This window comes from Vicugna pacos, chromosome 23, assembly GCF_048564905.1.
Source record: "Vicugna pacos chromosome 23, VicPac4, whole genome shotgun sequence".
In the NCBI taxonomy this organism is placed as follows: domain Eukaryota; kingdom Metazoa; phylum Chordata; class Mammalia; order Artiodactyla; family Camelidae; genus Vicugna; species Vicugna pacos.
In genome coordinates, this window is record NC_133009.1 from 9,104,818 (window position 1) to 9,129,970 (window position 25,153).

At 37.5% G+C, this 25,153-nt stretch overlaps 1 protein-coding gene and 1 long non-coding RNA gene across 4 annotated transcripts in view; one reads left to right on the forward strand and one right to left on the reverse strand.

The window, feature by feature from the left end:
• Window positions 1-11,554, forward strand: part of LOC116279903 (membrane cofactor protein-like) — a 31,508-nt gene extending 19,954 nt beyond the window's left edge. For 2 of the 3 annotated variants that reach the window (XM_072948459.1, XM_072948461.1), the window contains exons 6-11: window positions 1,433-1,615; window positions 3,839-3,886; window positions 6,115-6,165; window positions 6,677-6,712; window positions 7,208-7,445; window positions 11,352-11,554. In XM_072948459.1, the coding sequence (XP_072804560.1) occupies window positions 1,433-1,615; window positions 3,839-3,886; window positions 6,115-6,165; window positions 6,677-6,712; window positions 7,208-7,445; window positions 11,352-11,424 (629 nt within the window). In that variant the 3' untranslated portion in view covers window positions 11,425-11,554. The remainder of the gene's footprint in view (window positions 1-1,432; window positions 1,616-3,838; window positions 3,887-6,114; window positions 6,166-6,676; window positions 6,713-7,207; window positions 7,446-11,351) is intronic. The other variant, XM_072948460.1, reaches the window with a different exon arrangement.
• Window positions 11,555-18,237: 6,683 nt separating this feature from the next.
• LOC140688721 (uncharacterized) lies at window positions 18,238-25,097 on the reverse strand. The gene is made up of 2 exons (XR_012063471.1): window positions 24,513-25,097; window positions 18,238-21,537 (listed from the first exon to the last, which is right to left on the reverse strand). It is a non-coding gene; the product is annotated as an uncharacterized lncRNA (long non-coding RNA).
• Between the last annotated feature and the right edge of the window lie 56 nt (window positions 25,098-25,153).

Sequence of the window (25,153 nt, forward strand, 5' to 3'; positions counted from 1 at the left end):
TTGTATATATACTTTCTATATAACCTGGCAGTCTAAGCAGTCAGATATACATATAATTGAAGGTTCAGAAAGAGAGAAGAGAAGGCAATATAAAAAGTCATTTGAACAAATATGTACCAAAATATTTCAAATTTGATCCAAACAACAACCTTACCCAAACCAATCCAAGAAATGTAGTGACACACACTGTCAGGATAAATAAGAATTTTAAATTTACCAAGAAACTCCCAGCAAACTAAATACATCATGGCAAAAAAAAAAAAAAGCCTACTGAAAACAAAACAAAAACAGAAGGAAGGAAGAGAGGAAGGAAGGAAGGAAGGAAGGAAGGAAGGAAGGAAGGAAGGAAGGATAAAAGAAAGGAGAGAGGGAAGGAGGGAAGGAAGGAAGGAAACAAGAGAGGGAGAAAGAAAAGGAGTCAGTGAGAGAGTAAAAGGTATTATATTGAGGACATACCTACCTAACCACACCTTACCCAGGCTGACTGCTCTTAAGGACCTGTGAAGAATAGAAGACAGTAATTTCTGCTAATGTGCTGAAAGAAAAATAAAGCACTTCAGCTAGAATTCTCTGTCAAGGAGAAACCTTTCAAAACTGAAGAGGAAATAAAAACAGTTTTAGATAAGCAAAAGCTGAAAAAATTCGTCATTAGCTGACCTGAACCCAAGGATTGATAAGGAAGTCCATGTACTTGATGGAAATTCAGATCCACAGAAAAGGAGGAAGAACACGCTTCTGGTTTAAAAGGCTTTATGATATCTGGCCCTCATCTATTGCTCACATTTATTCTGATAAGACGTTCTCTGGAACTCACTGCCCAGCCCAGTGTTTTTTGGTTTTGGTTTCTTTCTTTTCCAACTTCTGCAAAAGTAATCCTCAAGTCAATCTAGAGGGCACGACCTGTGTTTTACTTCTGAAGAAGTAGAGTAGAGTGGGGAATACCAGAGTACACCAGCGTGAAGCCTAAGCATTTTGCATGGCTGGATTTTTCAACTTTTAAGTTTGAGTATTTAAAGTATTACCTTCTCCAAAAAGTCTTTGCTACCTTTCTAAAAGAGCAGGGAACTCTAACTAGTGTCACCATGATCTTTAAAAAAACAGTCCTAGAGCTAGAGTATCAAAAGTTGCATTTGAACTTACCTCCAATTTGTATCTGATAGTCAGATCTTTCTTAAAACTTGTCAGTAATGGAAAAAAAATTAGGAAAGACAATAAACTATAGTGGCAGTCTGCTCTAGGTGAAAAAACATTAGATTTCTGTAAATCTTTTTGCCTAGAATTCAAATGCATAAATAAAGTCTTTTTTTTTTTTCAATTAGCATCTTGCCTTTCATTCCTTGCCTCTTTCTTCCCACGGGAAATTACTGCTTGGCACTAGTTTTTCTATGTGAAATTACCTTTCTTTTAATTCTGAAATTTCTCCACTTTTCAGTGGTCAAATGTAAACCTCCAGTACTTGAACATGGAAAAGCAATATCAGAAATTAGAGAAGTTTTTACCTACAAAGACGTGGTGATACTTGAATGCCTCCAGGGTTTTTACCTTAATGGCAGCCATGCAGTCTTCTGTGGTGGTGAAAATACTTGGGAACCTGAGATGCCGAAGTGTATTAAAGGTACAACTGTTTGTCTTTTTTTTTTCCTGTCTTTTAACTTTCTCTTTTAGTTCTTATTTTGTTCACATTGATAAGAATAAGTGAAAAGAAGCAACCTTAGTACTTAACTCGGACATGTATCCACTTCCATGGCAGATACATGACAAAATTTACATACAATTCTGCTGCTGTGGTTTCGCATGCTGTTAGAGAGTCAGCACATTGCTTGTTAGCACATTACACAGGTGTATTAATACCTCTTGTTCAGTATTTTAATGTATAAAAAGAGATAGGAATCACTTTTCAGAATAAATTGAAGCATGGGCATTTTTACCTTGAAATAGGTCAAAAATGAGAGGCATAATTCATATAAATGAGAGGAAAGCAATAATCCCAAGTGGTTGATCCTACATTATTTTGTTTTTCAGTGCTGATTCTTCTCAATACAACACTTCTAGTTTCATGCCATTCAGATATAGTAATTTCCTGTTTATAGTTTACAAAAAAATCTTTTAAATTCATGTGATTTACAGTCATCATTTTTAGTAACAAAAAGATAAAGAATATACTTACAGTCATTTTAGTTGTGATACTTAGTAATTCTCAAAGCATTTGCCATAGTCCGCAGATATCAACTGTGTGTAAACTTGGGCAAGTTATGTAAACCTTAAATGTGTTTACTTACATGTAGGATGATCTAATACCTTTCTCACTGGGTAATAGCAAAGTTGGAATGGAGGGCATTTGAAACACTTAGCAAAGTACCTAGCATCTAGAAAGCTCTTAAAGGTAGCTCCCATGACTTAACAGCATCCCCTTTACAGAGTATCTTGCAGGTCCAGGACTATGGTTCATTTTCCAGACTGCAATCAGTTGGCTTCATTTTACAAACTGGGAAATTTCTGTTGTCACCTGATTAAAACCAGTATTTCTACCACACACACCATTCTGCACCGCATAGAGTTATTATTTTTCTCTCTCCTGGGCATTCTTATTTGGCAACAGAGGGTAAATCTCATAGCCACTGAATGGCAGGAAAAGTCTTTATTTATTGAAATGAACTGGGTGATTTCTGGACGGGACTATTGATCAGCTGCTCTGCTTAAGTCTTGAGAGACTATTTGAATGTGATGGAAGGAATTATCTTCCTGATTTTAGGGATTGCACCTCTGGCTTCTCTTTACAGCAGCAGCAGAAGCACGAGACAAGAGCAAGAATGGGTAGAGCACGAGCCTGGGCAGAGGGTGCTCAGGGTGCTAGGGAGGCTCTGCTCACTCAAGTAACATCACTGCTGTGAGTGTACTTCCCTGTTTAATGAAGGTGTGGAACTCACAGCTCCATGACTGGCTTTTGATGTGTTTGTCTTTTTCCTGTTGTCCTAATATTTTCAAGGATTGAGGGGAATTATTCATATTAACATGGTAATTAGAGCTCCTTTTTAGAACAGCTGTAAAGCTGGTACCCCGTATCGCCCTAGAGTACCGGGGTGAGGTGAGGGCTGTGAAGATTTGGGGGGAAAGAGATGATTTTTATTGGACCATATATAAAGAAGTTATACTCATTGACCCATCCCTGTTAGTCACAGGGTCCTAGTGAGAATATGCACTACAATATACTATGTTTGTTGATATGCTGTTTTGAAAAAGTGGACCATAAACACTTCTTAAGGACTTAGAAAACATTGATACAATTTAGTGTTTGAAGAAGAGAGAAATTGTTTGTGAGAAAAAAACTTATGAAAAGAAGAAACTACAGGGATTTAAAAAAAATCAAAATCAACTCTCCTTATGAGATTGCTAATCATTTTTTTATCATCAGTTTGAGACAGACTATACCAAAAGCATCAGTAGCACCATAAATGATGTTAGGTCAGGTTTAAATGTGCTAATACGAAAAAATGTCTAAGAAATACTATGCCAAAAGACAAACACAGAAAAAGATACAAATTATGGAATGTAATAGTGCCTGACCCTTTTAAAGAATACTGAGTTTTATGATTTATAGTTGACTACAGGGATTTCCATTATAAAATACAAAGTTGTGTTGTACATTTTATGCATACATCCTCACCTACATGTGCAAATATACACTTAGACTAAATTCCCAGGAGTAGACTTGCAAAGTTCTGAGTGTATTGTATTTTTTATTTGAGAAATAATTAACCTTTTTCTAAAATTAAAAAAAAATAGATACATAATTTTGTGTTGATAAGACTGATGCATTGAGCCAAATTTAATTTTGCAGGTTACAAGCCTACCTATCCAAAGAAGCCTCCAGTTTCAAACTATCCAGGTTCAGTAACTCTTTATCCTTCGTATATTGTTAAGAACTTTATAAGGTGATGAGTACAAAATCATGTCTTGCTTAATTTGCATTTCTTTAATTATCAGTGAGATTGAACTTTTTCTTATCTACATTTATTTATTATATTCTTTCTTACTTTTTCTATTAGGTTTCTTAAATATTTTTCTTGTTGATTTGAACTTATAAATTAAAGCCCTTTTAAGATGAAGTGAACTTTTTTCCTACGTTTATATTTTAGCCTTATTTTCACTAGTCGGTTTTTTTTTATGATTTTTATACTGTACTATTAGATGTAGGTTGCTTTTTATAAATTTTTGTTATATGAGTGGTACACAAATATAATTTTGTAAATTTTCAAACATTGCAGAAGTATGCAGAGTGAAATTAGATCCCCTGATCTTTCTCTAGCCTATTACCTGAGTTAATCACTGTTAATAGTTTAGAGTGTCTCTATGTATTTCTGTAGATCAAAATCCTTATATGTGTAATTATACATTTAGTTTGGTGGTTTTTTCCTCTCTTTTTCTTATACAGAAATGTTTTTAAGTGCCAGCACCATTTTCATTCCAACCAGTAATACACAAAGTTTCCAATTTCTCAACTTCTTTGCCAACATATATTGATTTCTGGGTTTTGATAATAATGATTATAATTTATGTTAGTTAATTGACTTGAAGCAATATCTCATTGTGGCTTTTATTTGCATTTCCCTAAGTTAGTGATGTTGAGCATCGTTTCATGTGAAGATATACAAATTGCCAAGAAGCCATTTCTCTTTGGAGAAATGTTTATTCAATCCCTTGCCTGTTTGTGAAATGTGTTGTTGTTGTTGTTGTTGTTGTTGTTGTTGTTATTGAGTTTTAGAAGTTTGTTACATATTTTGGATATTAATCCCTTATAAGGTAGTTGTAAAACTTCACTGTTTTGCATGTGGATATCCAGTTTTCCAAAAATTGTTTGTTGAAAAGACTGCCCTTCCCACTGAGTGTTCTTTGTACCCTTGTGAGCGATCATTTGTCCATATAAGTGAGGGTTTATTTATGGATTCTAATTTAGAGCATTGGTCCGTGTGTATGTCTTTCTGCTAGTAGCATTCTGCTTGATTATTGTAGCTTTTTAGTAAGTTTTGAAATCAGGAAATGTAAGTCCTCTCAACTCTGCTCTTCTTTTTCAAGATTTTCTTGGCTATTGCTAGCCCCTTGAGATTCCATATGAAGTAAATTGGATTTTTCTATGTAAAATGTATTTTCAAGATGGTGATAAGAAGTATAATCAATCTGTAAATTACTTTGTGTCATATTAACATCTTAACAATATTAAATCTTCCAATCTATGAACACAGGATGTCTTTCCATTTATGTCTTCTTCCCTTTTTTTCAATGTTTTTATAATTTTTGTGGACAAGTTTTTCAACCTTCTTGGTTCAATGTATTTCTGAGAATTTTTTGATGCTATGAAATGAAATTGTTTGCTTAATTCCCCGTTTGGATTGTTCATTATTAGTGTATAGAAAGATAACTTATTTTTGTGTGTTGATTTTGTATCCGTTAACTTTGCTGAATTTATATATTAGTTCTAATAGTTGTGTGGGAGTGTTTCTGTGCATGTGTGTGTGATCTTTTTAGAGATTTTTATGTAAAAGATCATGTCATCTATAAACAGACATTATTTTATTACTTCTTTCCCATTTGGATATTTTTTATTTTTATTTCTTAGCAAATTATTCTGACCCAAACTTCCAATATTATGTTGAATAGAAGTGGAGTGGCAGAATTATGCAGCCTGTCTTATTCCTGACATTAAGTGAAAAAAATTTTAATATTTCAACATTGAGTTTGACATTAGCCATGAGTTTTTCTATCCATGGCCTGTGTGTTGAGGAGTCTTTCTATTCCAGAGTAATCTCTAAATCATTTTTAAGTACTCCTCTTTTAATTTTAAGTAGAATCACATTGAATTCCAGGCTAATTTTGAATATACACTGATGATTAGTTTGTTTGCCGTACCACAGAATTAGTGACAAGGAACATCAGTGGACAGGAGGAAGAATGGCATTGAATATAAATTTATAATGTTTGACGATGCAGCTTTTAATGAGAGCCATTAATATAATGTATAAGGAATATTAAATTATAATTATAAATTATAATTGTGAATGTGTAGATCTTCAAGACTTATTTAGTCTTTTTTTTTAACCTAGTTCCATTTTTTTCTAGGATATCCCAATCCCAAAGAATTACTGTCACTTGAAGACTTTGAGGAATTAGGTATTATTTTAATTATTAACAACCCCACATTATGAGACCTTAGAGTTAGTTCTACATGGAAATATCATGTTCTAATCATTTGTAGGTAGGGAAGAAACAATGTGTCACAATTAGTAATAATTGACATTTATAGTTATTTTAGTAGTGCAGACACCATGACAAATGTAAGTGGCAATTTGCATAGATGCACATAGGCCATTTTCTTTAATCTAGTGAATTCTAACTGTCTTAGTAACCTGTACTAACTACCCTGACATGGTCGCTAGAGCACAAAACAGTGAAAAATGAGGTTCCTGTTAAGAGTTTCACAGGGTGGATCCTAACCCTGAAAACTGTTTACAAGGGTTCTGTGATCAAAATGACTTGGTTGCACTAGCAGTCATGCCAAAATTATATTGCCAAACCTTTTTTTTGCTGTAGTGTTTAGATGATCTGATCAAAATCAAAGCATAGTTGCTCTTTAGGACCCATACATGCTCAATGTCTTCAACACTGTTCATTTTTTTCTCAGATGTAGGAAGCTTTGCTGTGTATATCCTAACAGTAAGTAAGTATCCCAAATTTTTATATCATTTAAATCATAATGTAGTATAAAGAAATGCATTATTTTCTCAATGATTTTTCATTTGCTATAGTTTTAATAGCTTGAAATTAAGTAAAAACAGTCTAGAAAAACCCGACCTTTTATGATACAGCACCACCGTGCTGGTGACGGTACATGCTTTTTTATTCTGTATATCCACTTGGTAATAAGCAGTAAAAAATAAATTTTTTTTCAAGATGAGTAGTCATGCGAGTCTGTTTCTTGAATATGCTTTTGATTATTTCCTAAATTAAACAAGGAGTTGGACCTACTCTGAACTGTTTTAGTGACTTCCAGGGAACTGGATTTAGATACTGAAGGGTCAAGATGGAATATCAATGTTTAAATAAAATAACATTTTCTGACCATGGAAATGTAGCTAACATTTATTTCTGCTGCTAGGTTTGGAATCTTGGTAATTAGTTAGTGACATGTCACTTGTTTCCTGTTTTCTTTCAGTTGTTGCCATTTTACTAGTTTTGGTCTGCATGTACAGAAGTCTTCGAGGAAGGAAGCAGCAGGAGAAGGAGAAGAAAGAAGAGGAGGAAAAAGAGAAGAAAGAGAAGGAAGAGAAGGAGAAGAAAGAGAAGGAGGAGAAGGAAAAGAAAGAGAAGGAGGAGAAGGAAAAGAAAGAGAAGGAGGAGAAGGAGAAGAAAGAGAAGGAGGAGAAGGAGAAGAAAGAGAAAGAGCAGAAACGGTAAACTACAGTGCATTTTCTCTTAGTCTAACCTTTTTACTCTTGACATACTTTTGCGCAGTTATTATTTGTAGTCCATGTTGCATGCTGTGTGGGTTTTTTTTTATGTTCCTGCATGAGGGTGCTGTCTGAATTGCATTTCATTACTGAAAATATTTTTAGCTACTTTTCATATCATTGCAACAGGAGAAATTTATGCAGAGTTTCTTCAACTATTACAACTGCAAGAAACATTTCAGTGGCATTTGATGTTTAAGTTCTGCAGTAAACCATGGACTATTATGAGGCCTTCACTACTCTAAGTGTACCCTACTTCCTAGATTGGGCTAGTAGCCAAGATTAAAGTTTAAGTGGTTCATGGTAGAAACTTTAACATTTGTATTCACTTGCATTTTATGATGAAAATCTCCATTTGTCTGCACAGCTTAGGTAGTAAGTAAGAAGCTATGTAGCCACAATTCGGTTTCATTTCATTTAGAGTTGTTATCTATATAAGTTAAGCTGTGGAATTAAAAGCAGCATTATTTGATTTCCCTTTTATGTTCTCTTAATTTACTAAGCGGCAGTAAAACTGATGGGGCTAAAGTTACTGAAAGGGTAATATTTACAAGGCACCTCTTTAATTTTGTCCTTCTCTTTATCTGTAAAAATGAAAAAAGTCAGGGGGGCTTAGAATAGAAAAAAAGAAGAAAAATTCATATCTACTAAGGTAAATTGGGATTTTAAACATTAAACTTAAATTTTAATGAAAAAAATTACAATTTAATAAAAGACTTAAAATAAATCAAGGCCAATAAACATAATGAACATAGACACAAAAGTCCCCCAAAAATGTCATTAATTAAGGAAATTGAGAAAGATACAAATAAATAGAAAGATATTTCATGTTGATGGATTGGAAGAATTCACATTGTTAAAATGCCCATACTACACAGAGTAATCTATGGATTCTACGCAATCCCCATCAAAATTCCATTGGCATTTTTTACAGAAACAAAACAAGCAATCTTAAAAATATCTGTATAGAACCACAAAAGACCCTAAATAGCCAAAGCACCCTTAAACTGTAAACATCATGCTCGCTGGTGTCAAACTATATTATAATGCTCAAGTAATCAGAACCATATGATATTGACATAAAAACACACACATAGATCAATGGAACAGAATACGGAGCCCAGAAATAAACCTACATGTATAAAGTCAGTTAATTTATGACAAAGGAGGCAAGAATATATGAAGAAAGAACAGTCTCTTCAACAAATGGTGTTTGGAACTGGACAGCTACATGCAAAAGAATGAAAATGGACCACCATCTTACACTATATACAAAATTGACTCAAAATCTGTTGAAGACTTGAGAGTAAGACCTGAAATCATAAAACTCCTAGAAGAAAACATAAGCAGAAACTCATTGATATCCATCTTGGCAATTATTATTATTATTATTATTATTATTATTATTATTATTATTATTATTAATTTTGGATTTGGCACCAAAAGCAAAGGCAAGAAAATCAAAAAGAAACAAGTAGCACTATGTCAAACTGAAAAAGGTTCCACACAGCAAAGGAAACCATCAACAAAATAAAAGGGCAATCTACTGAATGGAAGAAAATAATGGCAAACTATGTATTTGATAAAAGGTGAATATTCCAAAATATGTGACCACTCATACAACTCAATGGTAGAATATCAAACAATTTAATTAACAATGGGCAGAGGATTTAAATGGACATTTTCCGGAGAAGACATACAGATATCTAACAGGTACATGAAAAGATGTTCAACATTACTAATCATCAGGGAAGTGTGATTCAAAACCTCAATATGATATCACCCCGCAGTATTAAGTTTCCTCAAAATACCAAAACTAGAACAATCATGCAATCCAGCAGTTCCACTTCTGGGTATTTATCCAAAGGAAATGAAAACACTAACTTGAAAAGATATCTTCACTCCCATTTTCATTGCATCATTATTTATAATAGCCTAGGTATGGAGACAACGCAAGTGTCCATAGTGTGGAGAGAAGGGGACCCTCCCACACAGCTGGTGGGAATGTAGTTTGGTGCAGCCATTATGGAAGAGTATGGAAATTCCCCCAAAAACTAAAAATAGACTTACCATATGATCTTACAATCCCACTTCTGGGAATATATATCTGGAGGGAACTCTAATTTGAAATGATACATGCAACCCAATATTCATAGTAGCAGTATATACAATAGTCTAGACATGGAAGCAACCTAAATGTCCATCGACAGAGGATTGGATAAAGAAGTTGTGTATATTTATACAATGGAATACTACTCAACCATAAAAAAGAATAAGAACTTTGAATATAAACTCTTAGCAACTATCAAACATGAAATACAGTATTAATAACTATACTCACTCTTCTGTACATTACATCCTCATGACTCATTTTATAATTTGAAGTTTGTAGCTTTTGAATCCTTTCACTCCACATGGGCAATTTCTTTTTAAAAGCAAAGTGATGTCTTTGATCACAGTGGCAAAGGGGAAGACAAAATATACCAACTACAATGACAGTCTGGGCCTATCCAGCCCTGTGTGCCTGCGAGGATAAAGCCAACTAGGAAAGTAATTTTCAGACAGACATGAACTTCAAAGTATATGTAAACATTTGAAGATAACTTAATGCTGAAAGTAATAACATAACTGTAATTAGTCATTCACACACACATTTTAATCATCTTGAAATAGCATTTTTGTTATATCAAATGAATGTTTCATTCAGTTTATAGTAATGCTTATTTATCTTTGTCAAATACTGGATTTCAATTTAAAATTCTACCTAAAAAAAAGGATTTTACTGCAACAGAAGAAAAAATGCATTGACTTCAAAAAACAGAAGAATATAGTGGTTTTGGAGGATGAAGGAGGAGTCGCCCACCACCGTAGTCCTTAGGAAATGGCTCTATTACAAGTACGGTGCTGTGACAGCGGTGGTTCAGTGATGCCTTGCCCACCAGGAGAAATAGTAGAATCTCCAAAATTAACACAGTTAGCTGTTATGTGGGGTTGGTATCTCGAAGTGTTTGCTGGGGTGGGCACACTCTGAGTAACTGACTGGTCCACATTTGGTTGTGGTCTGTCTACCATGTTTCCTGAGGAGGGACTGGGACTGCGTTTTCCAGCTCCAGACTCTGTAGCCCTGAGTGGCTGCTGTGACGTCAAATGTGGCTTATCCTATGTAAGATGAGCAAAGTACACACCAGATTCAAAGACTTAGTGCACTGCAATAAGTGAAATATATTAAAACTAATCCTGCTTCTTTTCCTTCTTTTAATGTGGTTTCTAGAAAATTCAAAATTACCTATGTGACATACTATATTTCTTTGAATAACATTGACTTGAATAATAGGTATAAGAAAGATGTCTGCTGCTACAACAAAAGTGTGATGTGGATTTTACTTATTTAGGAGTCTCTGTTACCACAACATATCATTTCCTTGACAGTGAGGGGTAAATAAGGCATTATTAAACTTGAACACTCCTGGAATTATTGTCTATTTAAAGGTTTTATCTCAGAGCCAGATTTAAAACTCCATTATTAGGGAAAATGCATGTTTCTCTTTAATCTTTCCCACTGACCCCAAACTAAAATAACAGAATATTTACTAAGTATGTGTGACTGCTCTCTTTTTCATTTTGGGGGACATCAAAAATATAATACAGGGATAGAAAAAGGGTTTCTGGAGTGAGACTCGTTGAACATTTGAAATTACTTGAAAAGAATCATTTCTTTTCTAGTGATGTGACTCTTACTACTATAAATACAGTTTTAATTGTCCATTTTCTAAGTAAGCTTCTGGAATTTAATTTCTGTGCTTCTGTTTACCTCTGATGCTATCTTTTTTGTTTTGTCTTGTCTTACAGGAAAAGAGAAGTTACTGCTAGACCCACTGCTCACCAGAAAAGGCCAACCAGCCCATCAGTACGGAAGCACTAATTGTTTTCTACAAACCTGAACATCAATTTATCTTTTGAGTCAGTTAATATATTAAGATCTACAGTAAATTTATACAACTATGGAAAACAGTATGTAGATTCCTCAAAACTTAAAAAATGGAATCACCATATGATCCAGCAATTTCAGTATAGGTATGTCAGAAGGAAACAAAATCTTCCACATGGAAGAGATAACTGCACCTCCCTGTGTATGGCAGCAATATTTACAATAACCGAGATTACCTCTATCGATAAATGAATGGATAAAGAAAATGTGAGATATATATATAGGTGTATATATATATATATATATGTAAAATATATATATATATAAAAGCACACATACACACACATATACACATACACATATGCATACATACATAGGGTGGAATGCTATTTGGCCATGAAAAAGAAGGAAATCCTTCCATTTGTGACAACACTTACATACCTTCATGACATTACGCTAAGTGAATGAATCATACACAAAGAGACATATACTGCATAGTCTCACTTATATGTGGAATCCAAAAGTCCATGCTCATAGAAAAAGAAATCAGATTTCTGGTTGCCAAAGGTAAAGGGTCTTAGAGGGTGGAGGAATTGGGTAAAGAGGTTCAAAAAGTACAAATTTCCAGTTATCAGGTAAACAAGTACTAAGATATAATGCACAGGTGGTGACTGTAATTAGAATGCTGTATTGTATACCTCTGACACTCTGTACCCGACAGTTCTTCATCCCTGGATAAGGAGGGCTGCTTGTACTATGCCTTATACAAGGGACTTGAGCATTTAGATTTTTATTTGTAGGGGAAGTGGGTAGGGATCTGGAACCAATCCCCTCTCAGATGTCAGGGAATAACTGCATTGGCAAGTTGTTAAGAAAGTAGGTCTTAAAAGTTCTGATCACAAAGAAGAAAATAAATTTGGGGGGTAACTCTGTGAGGTGATAGATGTTAAGAAATTTAGTGTGGTAATCATTTCACAATATATACATTACCAACTCATGCTGGACACTTTGATCTTACACAGTGTTATCCAGGCATATCTCGTTTTGTTGTCATTAACTTTGATGTGCTTTGCAGATACTACATTTTTTACAAATTATAGGCTCGTGGCAGTCTTGCATCAGCAAGTTTATTGGTGCCATCTTTCCAAAAATATTTCCTCCTTCTGTGTCTCTGTGTCACATTTTGGTCATTCTTGCAGTATTTCAGATTTTTATTATTATTCTGTTTGCTACAGTGATCTGTGTTCAGTTATCTTTCATGTCACTGCCTAGACTCACTGAAGGCTCAGATAATAATTAGCAGTTTTAGCAGCAAATTATTTTTCATTAAGGTGTGTATGTTGTTTTTTAGACATAATGCTTTTGCACGCTTAATAGATTAAACATAAAACTGGGAAACCAAACCATATGATTTGCTTTATTGCAATGCCTATTTTAGTGCAGTGGTCTAGAGTCAAACCCACAGTATCTCCGAGGTATGCCTGTATGTCAATTATATCTTAATGAAAGCAGAAGGAAAAAAAAATCTACAAATGTAATTCTCTAGATCTTTTTACTCCCATGAATGTGAATGTTAACATTTTACTGTGGCTTGAATGTAGTCACCATCCTTTCTGCTTCTCTGAATCATGTAGGGATTTAGGATTGAACACCTTGCCTGTTTTCCCTTAAACAACCCTTGAATTTATAGGGCAAGTCAACTCAGTGTCCCTGGTAGTAGTGAAGTGAGGGAATGGTTATTTCTTCATAAAAATCTCCAAACTTGGAGAAATACAATTCAAAATGAAAATACATTCCATTTGTTTAAAAAAAGTGATTTTGAAACATTTTTGTTCAAAGATTAAAGCCAACTCTTAAGATGCATTCTTTAACAACCACAAAATGTGTTTTATACACTGTTTATTATAAAAAGCCCTTACAAATATGTGTACACTATTTCATCCCATAGTCATTAAAAACAAGAACACTTAATATTGGGAATTTGAACAAGTTTGATTTCACTAAGAACATTACCAGAAAAAATACACTGAAAGTAATAAGGGAAACTTTTATTTTAGAAAACTGTTTGTAACTCCTTGATGATTTAGAGAAGCTATAAAGTTTATGTCTGGCATTTGTTCTTCATCTCTTTTGATAACAATAAGCCAGTCTGAGAAATCAAGAAGAATTCAGCCTCGGTGGCCTGCTTCTGTGAAAAGTGAGGCTGTGACACCCGTAACAGGAATGCCAGCTCAGTGAGACATGAACACTGTGGCCTTAAAAAGAATTCCTCTCTTTAAGAGAATTAGAATCCAGGCTGAATTCTGGCTCTGGTCGTTTTCTCTCCCTTCTTGAGTAAGGAGATAACTTAAACCCATCATCTGAAGGTAGGCGGTTTTGTTGCGAGTAAATTCATCAGGTAACCTCAAGGTGCAACAGAATCTTTGTCTCCGTGGGCACCTCACCTCATCTTCAAAGGGCAGAGTAAAGACTCAGCCACGTATTTCAGAAAAGCAACCTTAACTTTGTGGACTTGCTGTCGGTCATACAAAGGGAAGGAAAGAGAAACAGCTCAGGTAGCTCTTTATCTCAGGTGGGGCAGCTCCCAGCCCCTTCTCAGTCCTCACACCAGGCAGGGCCGCTTTCAAAGGAGCCAGTGGTCAAAGAGGAGGGGCTGCCCTCTGCCCCAAATAACATTTGTACAGGTTTTGATGTGCAGTTTTAGAGTTAGTAGCACAAATTGGGGCAAAGAAACATTGCCTTGAGAAAGATATGAGTGAATCAAGAATGGACCAGAGTAAAATAATTTTACTCCCTAAGGATCTTTTTATAAGGTCCTGTAAGTGTCCCTTCCCTTTGTAATCTCTGGTGAGGCATCTTAGGAAGATAAGTTTGAACAAAAAATAACAGGAATTCTGAATTAGAGTTGAAGTTTTGCTGTACCCATTTCACATAGCTTCCAAGAATGATGCACTTAATTAGAAGTAAGGGATGATTGTACTATTTATTCTTTTTAATGCTAATTGAATAACTTCTGAATCAAAGATTTTATGCTTATCAAAATAAATTGAAAGTAGGTGGTTCTGCTTCAAATTTAGTGTTTTCAATTTGATATATTTATATGTGAAATCAAAATGTATGTATACTTATAAACTACGTTCTATTTGTCAAATAATCTGTTAAATTACCTAAATAATGGGGAAACCATTTTTTCTCTATAAAATTTGCTAAAGTGAGAGAGAAAACATACATTTTAATTTAAACGTTTCTTAAAAGTGCAAGAATGTACTCTCAGTGGAATGAAAAGTCTCATGTCTTTATAGTTCATGTTTTGAGAATTGGATTTTCAAATCTATTTAAGAAAATAAAATGTAGCTTTGAGAAGTTTTTATTCATGATAATGAGTTTATTTCTGTGTGTTTTATCCCAAATCAGAGTATACTTCTACTTGGGGCCCCTCTTCTGTAAAGACTCCCCTCCCATAATCACCACTCCTGTCCCTCACATCTCAGAGCCTTAACTGTGTCCAGGCATCTCCCCCACCACATTACCTACAGCCTGAAGTCCAAGTTTCTTTCATGATACTTGAAGGATTTGTACCATTAAGTCCCCTTTTCTTCCCAAGCTCTGTTCCTTACAGCTCACATATGGGTGAAGCATAAAATTGAGGTCTGTGGTCCATGAACTATTTTTCCTACCCTCTGGTTTATAGGCCAGCAGAAAGTGACAAAGTTGCCTTAAGTATGGACCTAAATGAGAAAGTTACCAACACTGACTGTTGATTTCATAGCCCAAGAAAACCTGCATGAGGTGGTAAACATCCTATTAGCAGTGAAGCCAATTATGTATCTATCATTCACAACTTGAATGTAGTTTTTAGAAACAGAACTATTGTAAGACACACAAGAAACCTTGTGAGGGATTATCAGAAATAAGCAGGAGACCTGGCATCCTGGTGCTTAGGGCCTGTGGCTTCACTGAGAAGTTTGGAGACTAGTGTCATTTAGATGAGCACTGTATGAATATAGTACACAGGAAAGTGATCAGGCACCTGATCACTCATCACCACCTGGAAAGGGCCCAAGGAAAAATATTCCTTTAATTCTTATTGATATGGACCCAATATATGGAGAATCCATGGGTAGGATTCCATAGAAACATGAATCGCAAAATTTAGTGTGTAGGTGAATCACATGGTGATCTCGGTAAAATGCAGATTCTAAATCAGTCAGTCTCAGGTGGGGCCCAAGGTTCTGCATTTCTATGGATTTCACACACTGGTCTGTGGAGGCTTTATAAAGGCCTCCTGAGATGCTGGAGTCGTAATACCTGCAAACTGTGAATGTCGCCTTATATGCAAAAGGTCTTTGGAGATGTGATCTTGGATGGGGGGATTATCCTGGATTATCCAGGCGGGGCCCTGAATGTAATCACACTTAATCCTTACCAGAAGAAGGCAGAGAGAGATTTGACTATTGCAGAAGGCAACGGGACCACTGAAGCAACACCCTACAGTGCTGGCCTTGAAGATGGAGGAAGGGGCTGCAAGACAAAAAATGCAGCTCTGGAAGCTGGAAAAGGCAAGGAAACTGATTCTGTGCCAGTACATCTGGAGGGAGCATGGCCCTGTCTGTAACTTGATTCCAGACTCTGACCTCCAGAACTGAAAGAATAGAGGTGTGCTGTTTTAGACGCTGTGATTGTGTGAATGATCTTGGTCTCCCCAGCCTCCAAACTATGAGAAATAAATCTGCTGTTTATAAGCTGCCCTGCCTGTAGTATTATATTAAAGCAGCCCAAAGAGATTAAGACAGACACCAAGCTTGCTGTAATTTGTGACAGCAGCCACAGCGATCTAATGCACCAATACTGGGGATCCTCAGGCCACACTTGGAGTAGAAGCAAGACCACAGAGGAGGGGCCCTCCACCCAGACTGCACAGTAGAATCACCTGGGGAAATGGTCAAACAAAAAAATGAATGTCCACAACCTATTCCTGCAAAAATATAATCAGAACCTGTAGGGGTGGGACATGAAAATCTCTATTCTAATGGCTACTTGGATGAGTGTAATCAGAGGTCGGTGCAGCAGTAGCACATTAGAATAAACACAAAATATAACTTTTCTTGTACTCATGCAAAACTCTTAAATTGCCCCAAAATATGGACACACTAGTCTGCTGGGTACCCCCACAAAACTGAACACCAGCTTCTCAAAACGCAGGGCTGGGCCAACATCTTACATGAAGACATTTCATGTTCAAGATTTAGCACATTGTTTCCCCTAAGTTGGTGAAAGATTCCTGGACTCACATTTACTAGGACTCACCAGCACTTAGTTCCAGGGATGGGAATTCTTTGCTGGCACAACATGCATGAGGCTGGCTGTGCCTGCAGTCCAACTCCCTCTCCACTTACATGCTTACAGTAAATAAGCGGCAAAACTTACGTAAGTAGGACCCACGCCTGACAAAGCATCTTCTACCTGGGTGGGGAGAACGGCCTCGAAAGCCAGGCTCAAGATGTCTCCGGGAGAAACATTCTGCTTAACAAGTTACTAGGGAAAACCAGCTGGAATGGGCATTTTAGGTAAAGAACTGTCAGCCTCCAGATGAACAAAGAAAAATAGTTTTGTGGGAGTGGCACCTCAGTTACCTGGGGAGTGCATTTTGCTTCTCATGACCTACCCATGTGTACTGTGTAAAGTTAAGCATTCATGGGAGCACCAGAAACTACTTTTATGGAAAAGGGGCCCCAAGTCATTGTTTTTGTGTGTTGACACTGAACTCCATCTTCTAGCACTTTCTCATTTGGGGGCTGGAGTCAGAGCAACCTGCTGGCAGAATCCGTGCCTTACTCACTTTATTGGAAATTCCTAGGCTGGAGCCTGGGACACGTAGATGAATCAAAAGTTGTTCAGTTTGTTACATCTGACCCAAAGTGGTTATGCCAACAGGTCTACATTTACCTCAGTGGAGAAGTGATAAAACAATTCAGGGTCCTAACTATTCCCACCGCCACATCCTGGGGACATGTGACTATTCAGACAACAGCCTGAAATAGCGCTGCGGCTGCAGGGTTGAGAGGGTCCCATTCACTGGGGAGCTTAACCAACAGTGCTTCACCCGTCCCACCCTCACTGCACCAGGCAGGGCAGGCATCTGGGAAGACTGGCAGGATGTGGACTCAGACAGGCTTCCCAGGTGGCTGAGATGCCATCACTTATGAAGAAGCACTGGCGTGAAATAAAAGTCCTGCAAGTGCTCAGAGGTGGCCACACATCTCCTGTGCAAAAAGGTCAGTCAAGGGGACATAGAGTCCCCAAGTTTACTCCCCTGTGAAGTCGACTTTGGCTACTCTCTGAATACCTTTACAGAACTGATTTGCTTTGACTTCTAGGGTTGATAGAAACTAAGAACCAAAGTAGGGCTCCTGCATCTCCTGTTGCACCTGAATTCGTCAGTGTTCCTCCCTCTAAGAGCCGCGCAAGCACAGGTTCAGTTAAGCCCACGTTCCTGAAGGAGCGCTGACCACGGAGGTGTCCGGGCTGCAGCCCACTGGGCACCCAGGTCCGTTTCCTCATCAGCAAGTAGCCTCCTTCGCCCAGGTCTGCAGCCCTGCTCTCTTCTGTGATCTTTTCTCATTCTGTTTTGTGGCTCATAGAATTCATTCTCATCTTAAAGGGCTACATTTTAAAACCTGTCTGCTGTAACCTACTTGATATTTTCTGTGAAGTAGGTAAGTCTGCACAGCACATTAACTTTTCAAGATCTCACTTCTCATTATCATGCAATTATGAATGGAAAATAAAACATGAAAAAAGTCATGATAAATTGAATACAGTAATACGTTTATTAAGGTTAGGATGCATGGATAGACTTTTCTTAACAGAGGATAATTTAACAGCAACCAATTTACAGAATTGATAGTACTACCACATTTCAGCAAACTGAGGACATCAGGAAACTTATAGTTATTTGCTCTGAAAAACCCATTAAATGATCTATCACCTGTGCATAACGTATCACGAATGCAGCTAAGGAAGTTCATAGGAAAAGCGTGATCCCCTCCCCTCTCTGCCCATCCATCTTCCACGAAGCCACAGGCTGTTGCTCACCACACTTGGCATGAGACCTCGAGGCTGCTGCTTCTCCCCCTACATCATAACCGATTTCAGATGGTGCTAGACAAAAACAGACTCTGAACACCAGGAGAAATCGGTCAGCCTGTGTAAGAGATGGGTCCAGTGGTGCTCCGGGGGGGTCCTGCACCTTGGCGGTGCAGGTGGCAAGTCTGACTTCAGCTGTGCGGCACCTGCAGATGAACGTTTCAGGACATCTAGGAGCAGGCGGACAGCGCTGATGTGGGGAGACAGTCCTCCCGGGACACATACCTCCCCCTTCCCTACTGCAATCCAGTACCCAACCCAGCATTGCCCAGTCACGCACTCAAAGCCCTGCCAACAGGTTACTGCTGGCGGTGGCTGCTACCTGTCCTCAGAAAGATAACAACGCCTGGCCCTGCTCAATCCACCGAGTTCACTTTGGACACAACCCAGTCCCTGCACTGTTGCCTCCACAACCCAACATACTCAAGAGTGACTTTGCTTTTCAAGTTCATTCTTTTTTGAGCCAGCTCAGGCGGCAGGAGGAGGAGAGCCGGTCCCACAAGCGGCAGCTCCTCTGCAGTCGGCCCTTGGCTGTGCTGCAATTCTCACTCCTAAAACATTAATTTCAAATGGTGCTAGATACAAAGATTGAAAAATCTAAGCCACCATGTGAAACCAGCTTCCAGAAAAGGATCTCACTGAAGAAAGAAGGGAGTTTTGATCAAAAGACCAGCTTCCGCCCCGAGCAGAAATGTCTTCTTGCAGTTCCACTTGTGATGGGACATATTATAAGGACTCATTAGAAAGGCAGGGAGGAGACTTACATTATGCTCAGGGAACATGAGACTCACAGCTCATGCTTCACATGGATGAGAGCAATACAAAACTTACGAATTCTAGGTTAATTCTGTTTAACTTCACAAACATTCTCTACAAATTAGTATGCTTATGATAAAACAGCTGAAAGTACTTAAATGCATTAATATCTATGTTAGTACTGCTTTGCATTTATAGAATATGTGAAGTATTTTGCAATATTATCTAACTTCATCAGGAAACTGATCCTAAACTGGTTGAAAAATTTGTCTACAAGCACATGACTAGTGAACAATGTAGATCCCAGTCTAACTCCAAAGTCTGTGTTCCTGCCCCTCTGTTCACTGCCACCCACTCTGTAGCTGGACTACTGTTTCATTCTATTCTTGAACTTTTTTGAAACTTTTTTTTAATTGAGTTATAGTCATTTTACAATGCTGTGTCAAATTTCAGTGTAGAGTACAATTTTTCAGTTATACATGAACATAATTATATTCATTGTCAGTTGTTTTTCGCTGTGAGCTACCACAAGATCTTGTATATATTTCCCTGTGCTATACAGTATAATCTTGTTTATCTATTCTACATATGCCTGTCAGTATCTAATATTTTGAAATCCCAGTCTGTCCCTTCCCACCCTCCGCCCCCTTGGCAACCACAAGTTTGTATTCTATATCTATGAGTCTGTTTCTGTTTTGTATTTATCTTCTTCTTCTTCTTCTTCTTCTTCTTCTTCTTCTTCTTCTTCTTCTTCTTCTTCTTCTTCTTCTTCTTCTTCTTCTTCTTCTTCTTCTTCTTCTTCTTCTTCTTCTTCTTCTTCTTCTTCTTCTTCTTCTTCTTCTTCTTCTTCTTCTTCTTCTTCTTCTTCTTCTTCTTCTTCTTCTTCTTCTTCTTCTTCTTCTTCTTCTTCTTCTTCTTCTTCTTCTTCTTCTTCTTCTTCTTCTTCTTCTTCTTCTTCTTCTTCTTCTTCTTTTTAGATCCCACATATGAGCGATCTCATATGGTATTTTTCTTTCCCTTTCTGGCTTACTTCACTTAGAATGACATTCTCCAGGAACATCTATGTTGCTGCAAATGGCGTTATGTTGTCGGTTTTTATGGCTGAGTAGTATTCCATGGTATAAATGTACCACTTCTTCTTATCCAGTCATCTCTTGATGGACATTTCGGCTGTTTCCATGTCTTGGCTATTGTAAATAGTGCTGCTATGAACATTGGGGTGCAAGTATCTTTTTGAAGTAGGGTTCCTTCTGGATATATGCCCAGGAATGGGATTCCTGGATCATATGATAAGTCTATTCCTAGTCTTTTGAGGAATCTCCATACTGGTTTCCACAGTGGATGCACCAAACTGCATTCCCACCAGCAGTGTAGGGAGATTCCCTTTTCTCCACAGCCTCTCCAGCATTTGTCATTTGTGGGCTTTTGAATGAAGACCAGTCTGACTGGTGTGAGGTGATACCTCAGTGTAGTTTTGATTTGCATTTCTCTGATAATTAGTGATATTGGGCATTTCTTCATGTGTCTATTGATCATTTGTATTTCTTCCTTGGAGAATTGCTTGTTTAGGTCTTCTGCCCATTTTTGGATTGGGTTCTTTGCTTTTTACTTATTAAGTTGTATGAGCTGCTTATATATTCTGGAGATGAGGCCTTTGTCAGTTTTATTTGCAAAAATTTTCTCCCATTCCTAGGTTGTCGTTTTGTTTTATTTATGGTTTCCTTTGCTGTACAGAAGCTTGTAAGTTTCATTAGGTCCCATTTGTTTATTCTTTATTCTTGAACTTAATTATAGTGTAATTGAGGGCAGGTGGGAATCCTAGACAATATTTCTGCATAGAAGAGGGTCATTATTGACTGTACAACATATAAAACTTGGGTGGAGATGGGACAACACCTGTTCTGCAAGAGGACGGGTGCTTTGATACTTGCTTTGTTTCCTTCACCTCCAGGTGCCTTTAGGGTCTCCATGGAATGGCAGTGGGAGTGGGGTGGGGGAAACTGGGGATGAACATCCCTGTGGTGCATGTGCCAGACACCTGCATGATTGTGACACCAGCACCATGCTCTCCAGCCCATGAGATGAGAAAACAACTCTTTCCCCATGAATGACCTTTGTTGGGAGATGCAGGTAGTCTTTTTCAAAGTGGTGCTCTGTATCTGCTTGATTCTGAGGTTGTAGGGTGTTTCCTCAAAGGGGTCGATTCTGTGGAACAATCAGAAGTATACAGGCTGTTCAGTATGCTACATTCCAGCCTGAACCTTTAAAACAGTATATTGAACTCTACACCTAGTCCTAAATTCTGTTTCTTTCATGGGAAAATCATGTGGAAACCTCTAGAACTCTTCAGTGGCATTGCGCATATAAACACAGATGCCCAGTTTGGTTCAATGGTGAATTATTCTTGTTATGAATGGTGAGTTGGGAGCACTGTCTCTGGAATGTGAGTTCCAGAACAGCAATGTCAACTTCCCACTCAGTCTTAGATAAGCAAACCAGACAGACTATTAACATCTGTACTTCAAAAAAGAAGCAATAAGACTTCTGGGTAGAACAACTATATGGCAATAAATTTGTCCTTTCTCTTGTTGATGTGGTGTGTCACGTTGATTGATTTGTGTATGTTGAACCATCCTTGTGCCCCTGGGGTGAATCCAACGTAATCATGGTGTATGATATTTTTAATGTTTGTTGGATTCTATTTGCTAATATTTTGTTAAGGATTTTTGCATCTATGTTCATCAACAATATTGGCCTATAGTTTTCTTTTTTGGTGGTGTCTTTGTCTGGCTTTGGTATTAGGGTGATGGTGGCTTCATAGAATGAGTTTGGAAGTGTTCCCTCCTTTTCAAACTTTTGGAAGAGTTTGAGAAGGATCAGTATGAACTCTCCTTTGTATATTTAATAGAATTCCCCAGTGAAGCCATCTGATCCTGGACTTTTGTTTGCAGGGAGTTGTTTTTTTTTTTTTTTCCTGATTCTATTTCACTTCTAGTGATTGGTCTTCTCAAGTGATCTATTTCTTCTTGATTCATTTTTGGTGAAGTGTATGTTTCTAGAAACTTGCCCATTTTTCTAAGTTGTCCAATTTATTGCCATATAGTTGTTCTACCCAGAAGTCTTATTGCTTCTTTTTTGAAGTACAGACCCAGAATTACTAGAGCATTACTGAAGAAAAAGAATGAAGCTAGAAGAATAACCCTCCCAAACTTCAGGCAATACTACAGAGCAACAATAATCAAAACTGCATGGTATTGGTACAAAAATAGGCAAATGGATCAATGCAACATAATAGACAACCCAGAATAAATCCACAAACTTTCAGTCAATTAATCTTTGACAAAGGAGTCAAGAACATAGAGTGGAGTAAAGACAGTTTCTTCAGCAAATGGTGTTGGGAGAACTGGATAGCTGCATGTAAATCAATGAAGTTAGAACACTCCCTCACCCTGTACACAAAAATAAACACAAAATGGCTTAAAGACTGAAACATAAAACAAGACACTATACACTTCTTAGAAGAAAACATAGGCAAAATATTATCCAACATAAATCTCAGCAATATTCTCCTAGGGCAGTCTACCCAAGCAATAAAAATAAAAGCAAAAATAACAAATGGGACCTAATTCAACTTATAAGCTTTTGCACAGCAAAGGAAACTATAAGCAAAACAAAAGGACAACCAACAGAATGGGAGAAAATATTTGCAAAAGGGCTTAATCTCCAGAATATATAAACAGCTCACACAACTTAATAAGAAAAAACAAACAACCCAATCCAAAAATGGGCAGAAGACATAAACAAGCAATTCTCCAATGAATATATACAAATGGCCAATAGGCACATGAAAAAATGCTCAGTATCACTAATTATCAGAGAAATGCAAATCAAAACTACAATGAGATATCACCTCATACCAGTCAGAATCACCATCATTCAGAAGTCCACAAATCATAAATACTGGAGAGGGTGTGGAGAAAAGGGAACCCTTCTACACTATTGGTGGGAGTGCAGTTTGGTGCAGCCATTATGGAAAACAGTATGGAAATTCCTCAAAAAACTAAAAATAGACTTACCATATAATCCAGCAATCTGATTCCTGAGCAAATATCCAAAGGGGACTTTATAAAAAAGGATATATGCACCCCAACGTTCATATCAGCACTGTTTACAATAGCCAAGACATGGAAACAATGTAAATGTCCATCAACAGATGACTGGATAAAGATGCTGTGCATATTTATACAATGGAATACTACTCAGCCATAAAAATAATAAAATAATGCCATTTGCTGCAGCATGGATGAACCTGGAGATTATCATTAAGTGAAGTAAGCCAGAAAGAGAAAGAAAAATACCACATGATATCACTTATATGTGGAATCTTAAAAAAAAAAAAAAAGACAAACTTATTTACAAAACAGAAACTGACTCACAGACATAGAAAACAAACTTATGGTTACCAAGTGGGAAGGGGATGGGAAGGGATATATCAGAAGTTTGAGATTTGCAGATATTAACAATATATATAAAATAGATAAACAAGTTTATGCTGTACAGCACAAGGAACCATATTCAACATCTTGCAGTAACATATGGTGAAGAAGAATATGAAAACAAATGTATGTATGTTCTTATGTGAGTGACGTATTGTGCTGTACATAAGAAATTGACACATTGTAAAATGACTGTACTTCAATAAAATGTATTTTTAAAATTTTAAATTAAAAAAATAAAAAATAAAAGTTGAGGGTACTGGCCTACCAATATGTTTACTCACATTGATTGACCTTTTTATTCTTTGGCAACTAATTGCAAGAAATTGTCAGCTCCTTTTGTTTGCTCTTTAATACCTGTCCTGTTACTTTTCTTTTAATTGTCATACAGATTTACTTGCAATTCTACAAATAAATCTTGCTTACTGCTAATTTTCCAGCTATGTTTGGGAGATTGTTTCAACAGAAAATATTTTCCCTTTATCCATTTCATCTAACCAATACCTTACCATCGCAAGTCTAATGACATTCACTGTTTCCAAGAGTTTGGTACCTAATGCTCCCCTGTCCTTGTCTTTTTCATTCATTTAGTTGTCAAGGGCAATAAAACATTTAGTTGCTCAAGGGCAAGGGCCCCACAGAGTTGAGACCCAAAATGATAATGACGCGGTGTTAACAGCTTACCTTCCCCAGGGGTGCTGTCCTAGGAGAAGAGGGAGACTAGTTGACATTAGCTGCTGGGAGAACAAAGGCCAAACCTCTCGTGATCCTGAAATCTATCGGGCCATGAGAGACTTCAGGAGCAGATCACTCCCACGGAAATCTCAACTCTATTCCCGAATTACGCCTGATTAATGCCAAATACTGAGCAGGGGCCCAGGACCAAAGTGGAGTCCTGAGGGGTGTCTGCCCCATCGGTGACCCGCTGCCCTGGGCGCCAGGTTTCTCTTTTCAGGTCAATGCACTCCATTCTTTAATCCAACATTCTGGAAAAAGACAAAGATGACCTCGCCAGCCGTAGATTGCTTTCTACCTTCCTGCATCAGGGGGAAGTCTGTTTACAAAGCAGCAGGGAACCAGCCACTTCCCTAAAGGGGTTTCAATGTTCCCATAGATTTGCTGAGGGAGGAGCCAGAGACGGGCCCCATGAGGAAGTCTCAAAGCTGTCCTCGCGCAGTAAGGGTTACGCTCCAATCAGGGCGGTACTCTACCTCTCCAGGCCAAAGAGCCGCCAGGGCGCCAACGCCCCGCCTTACAGCCCGCCCATTAGCCCCGCCAGACCCTCACATTCATCCTTGGAGTGGCCCAGGCCACGCCCATCTGCA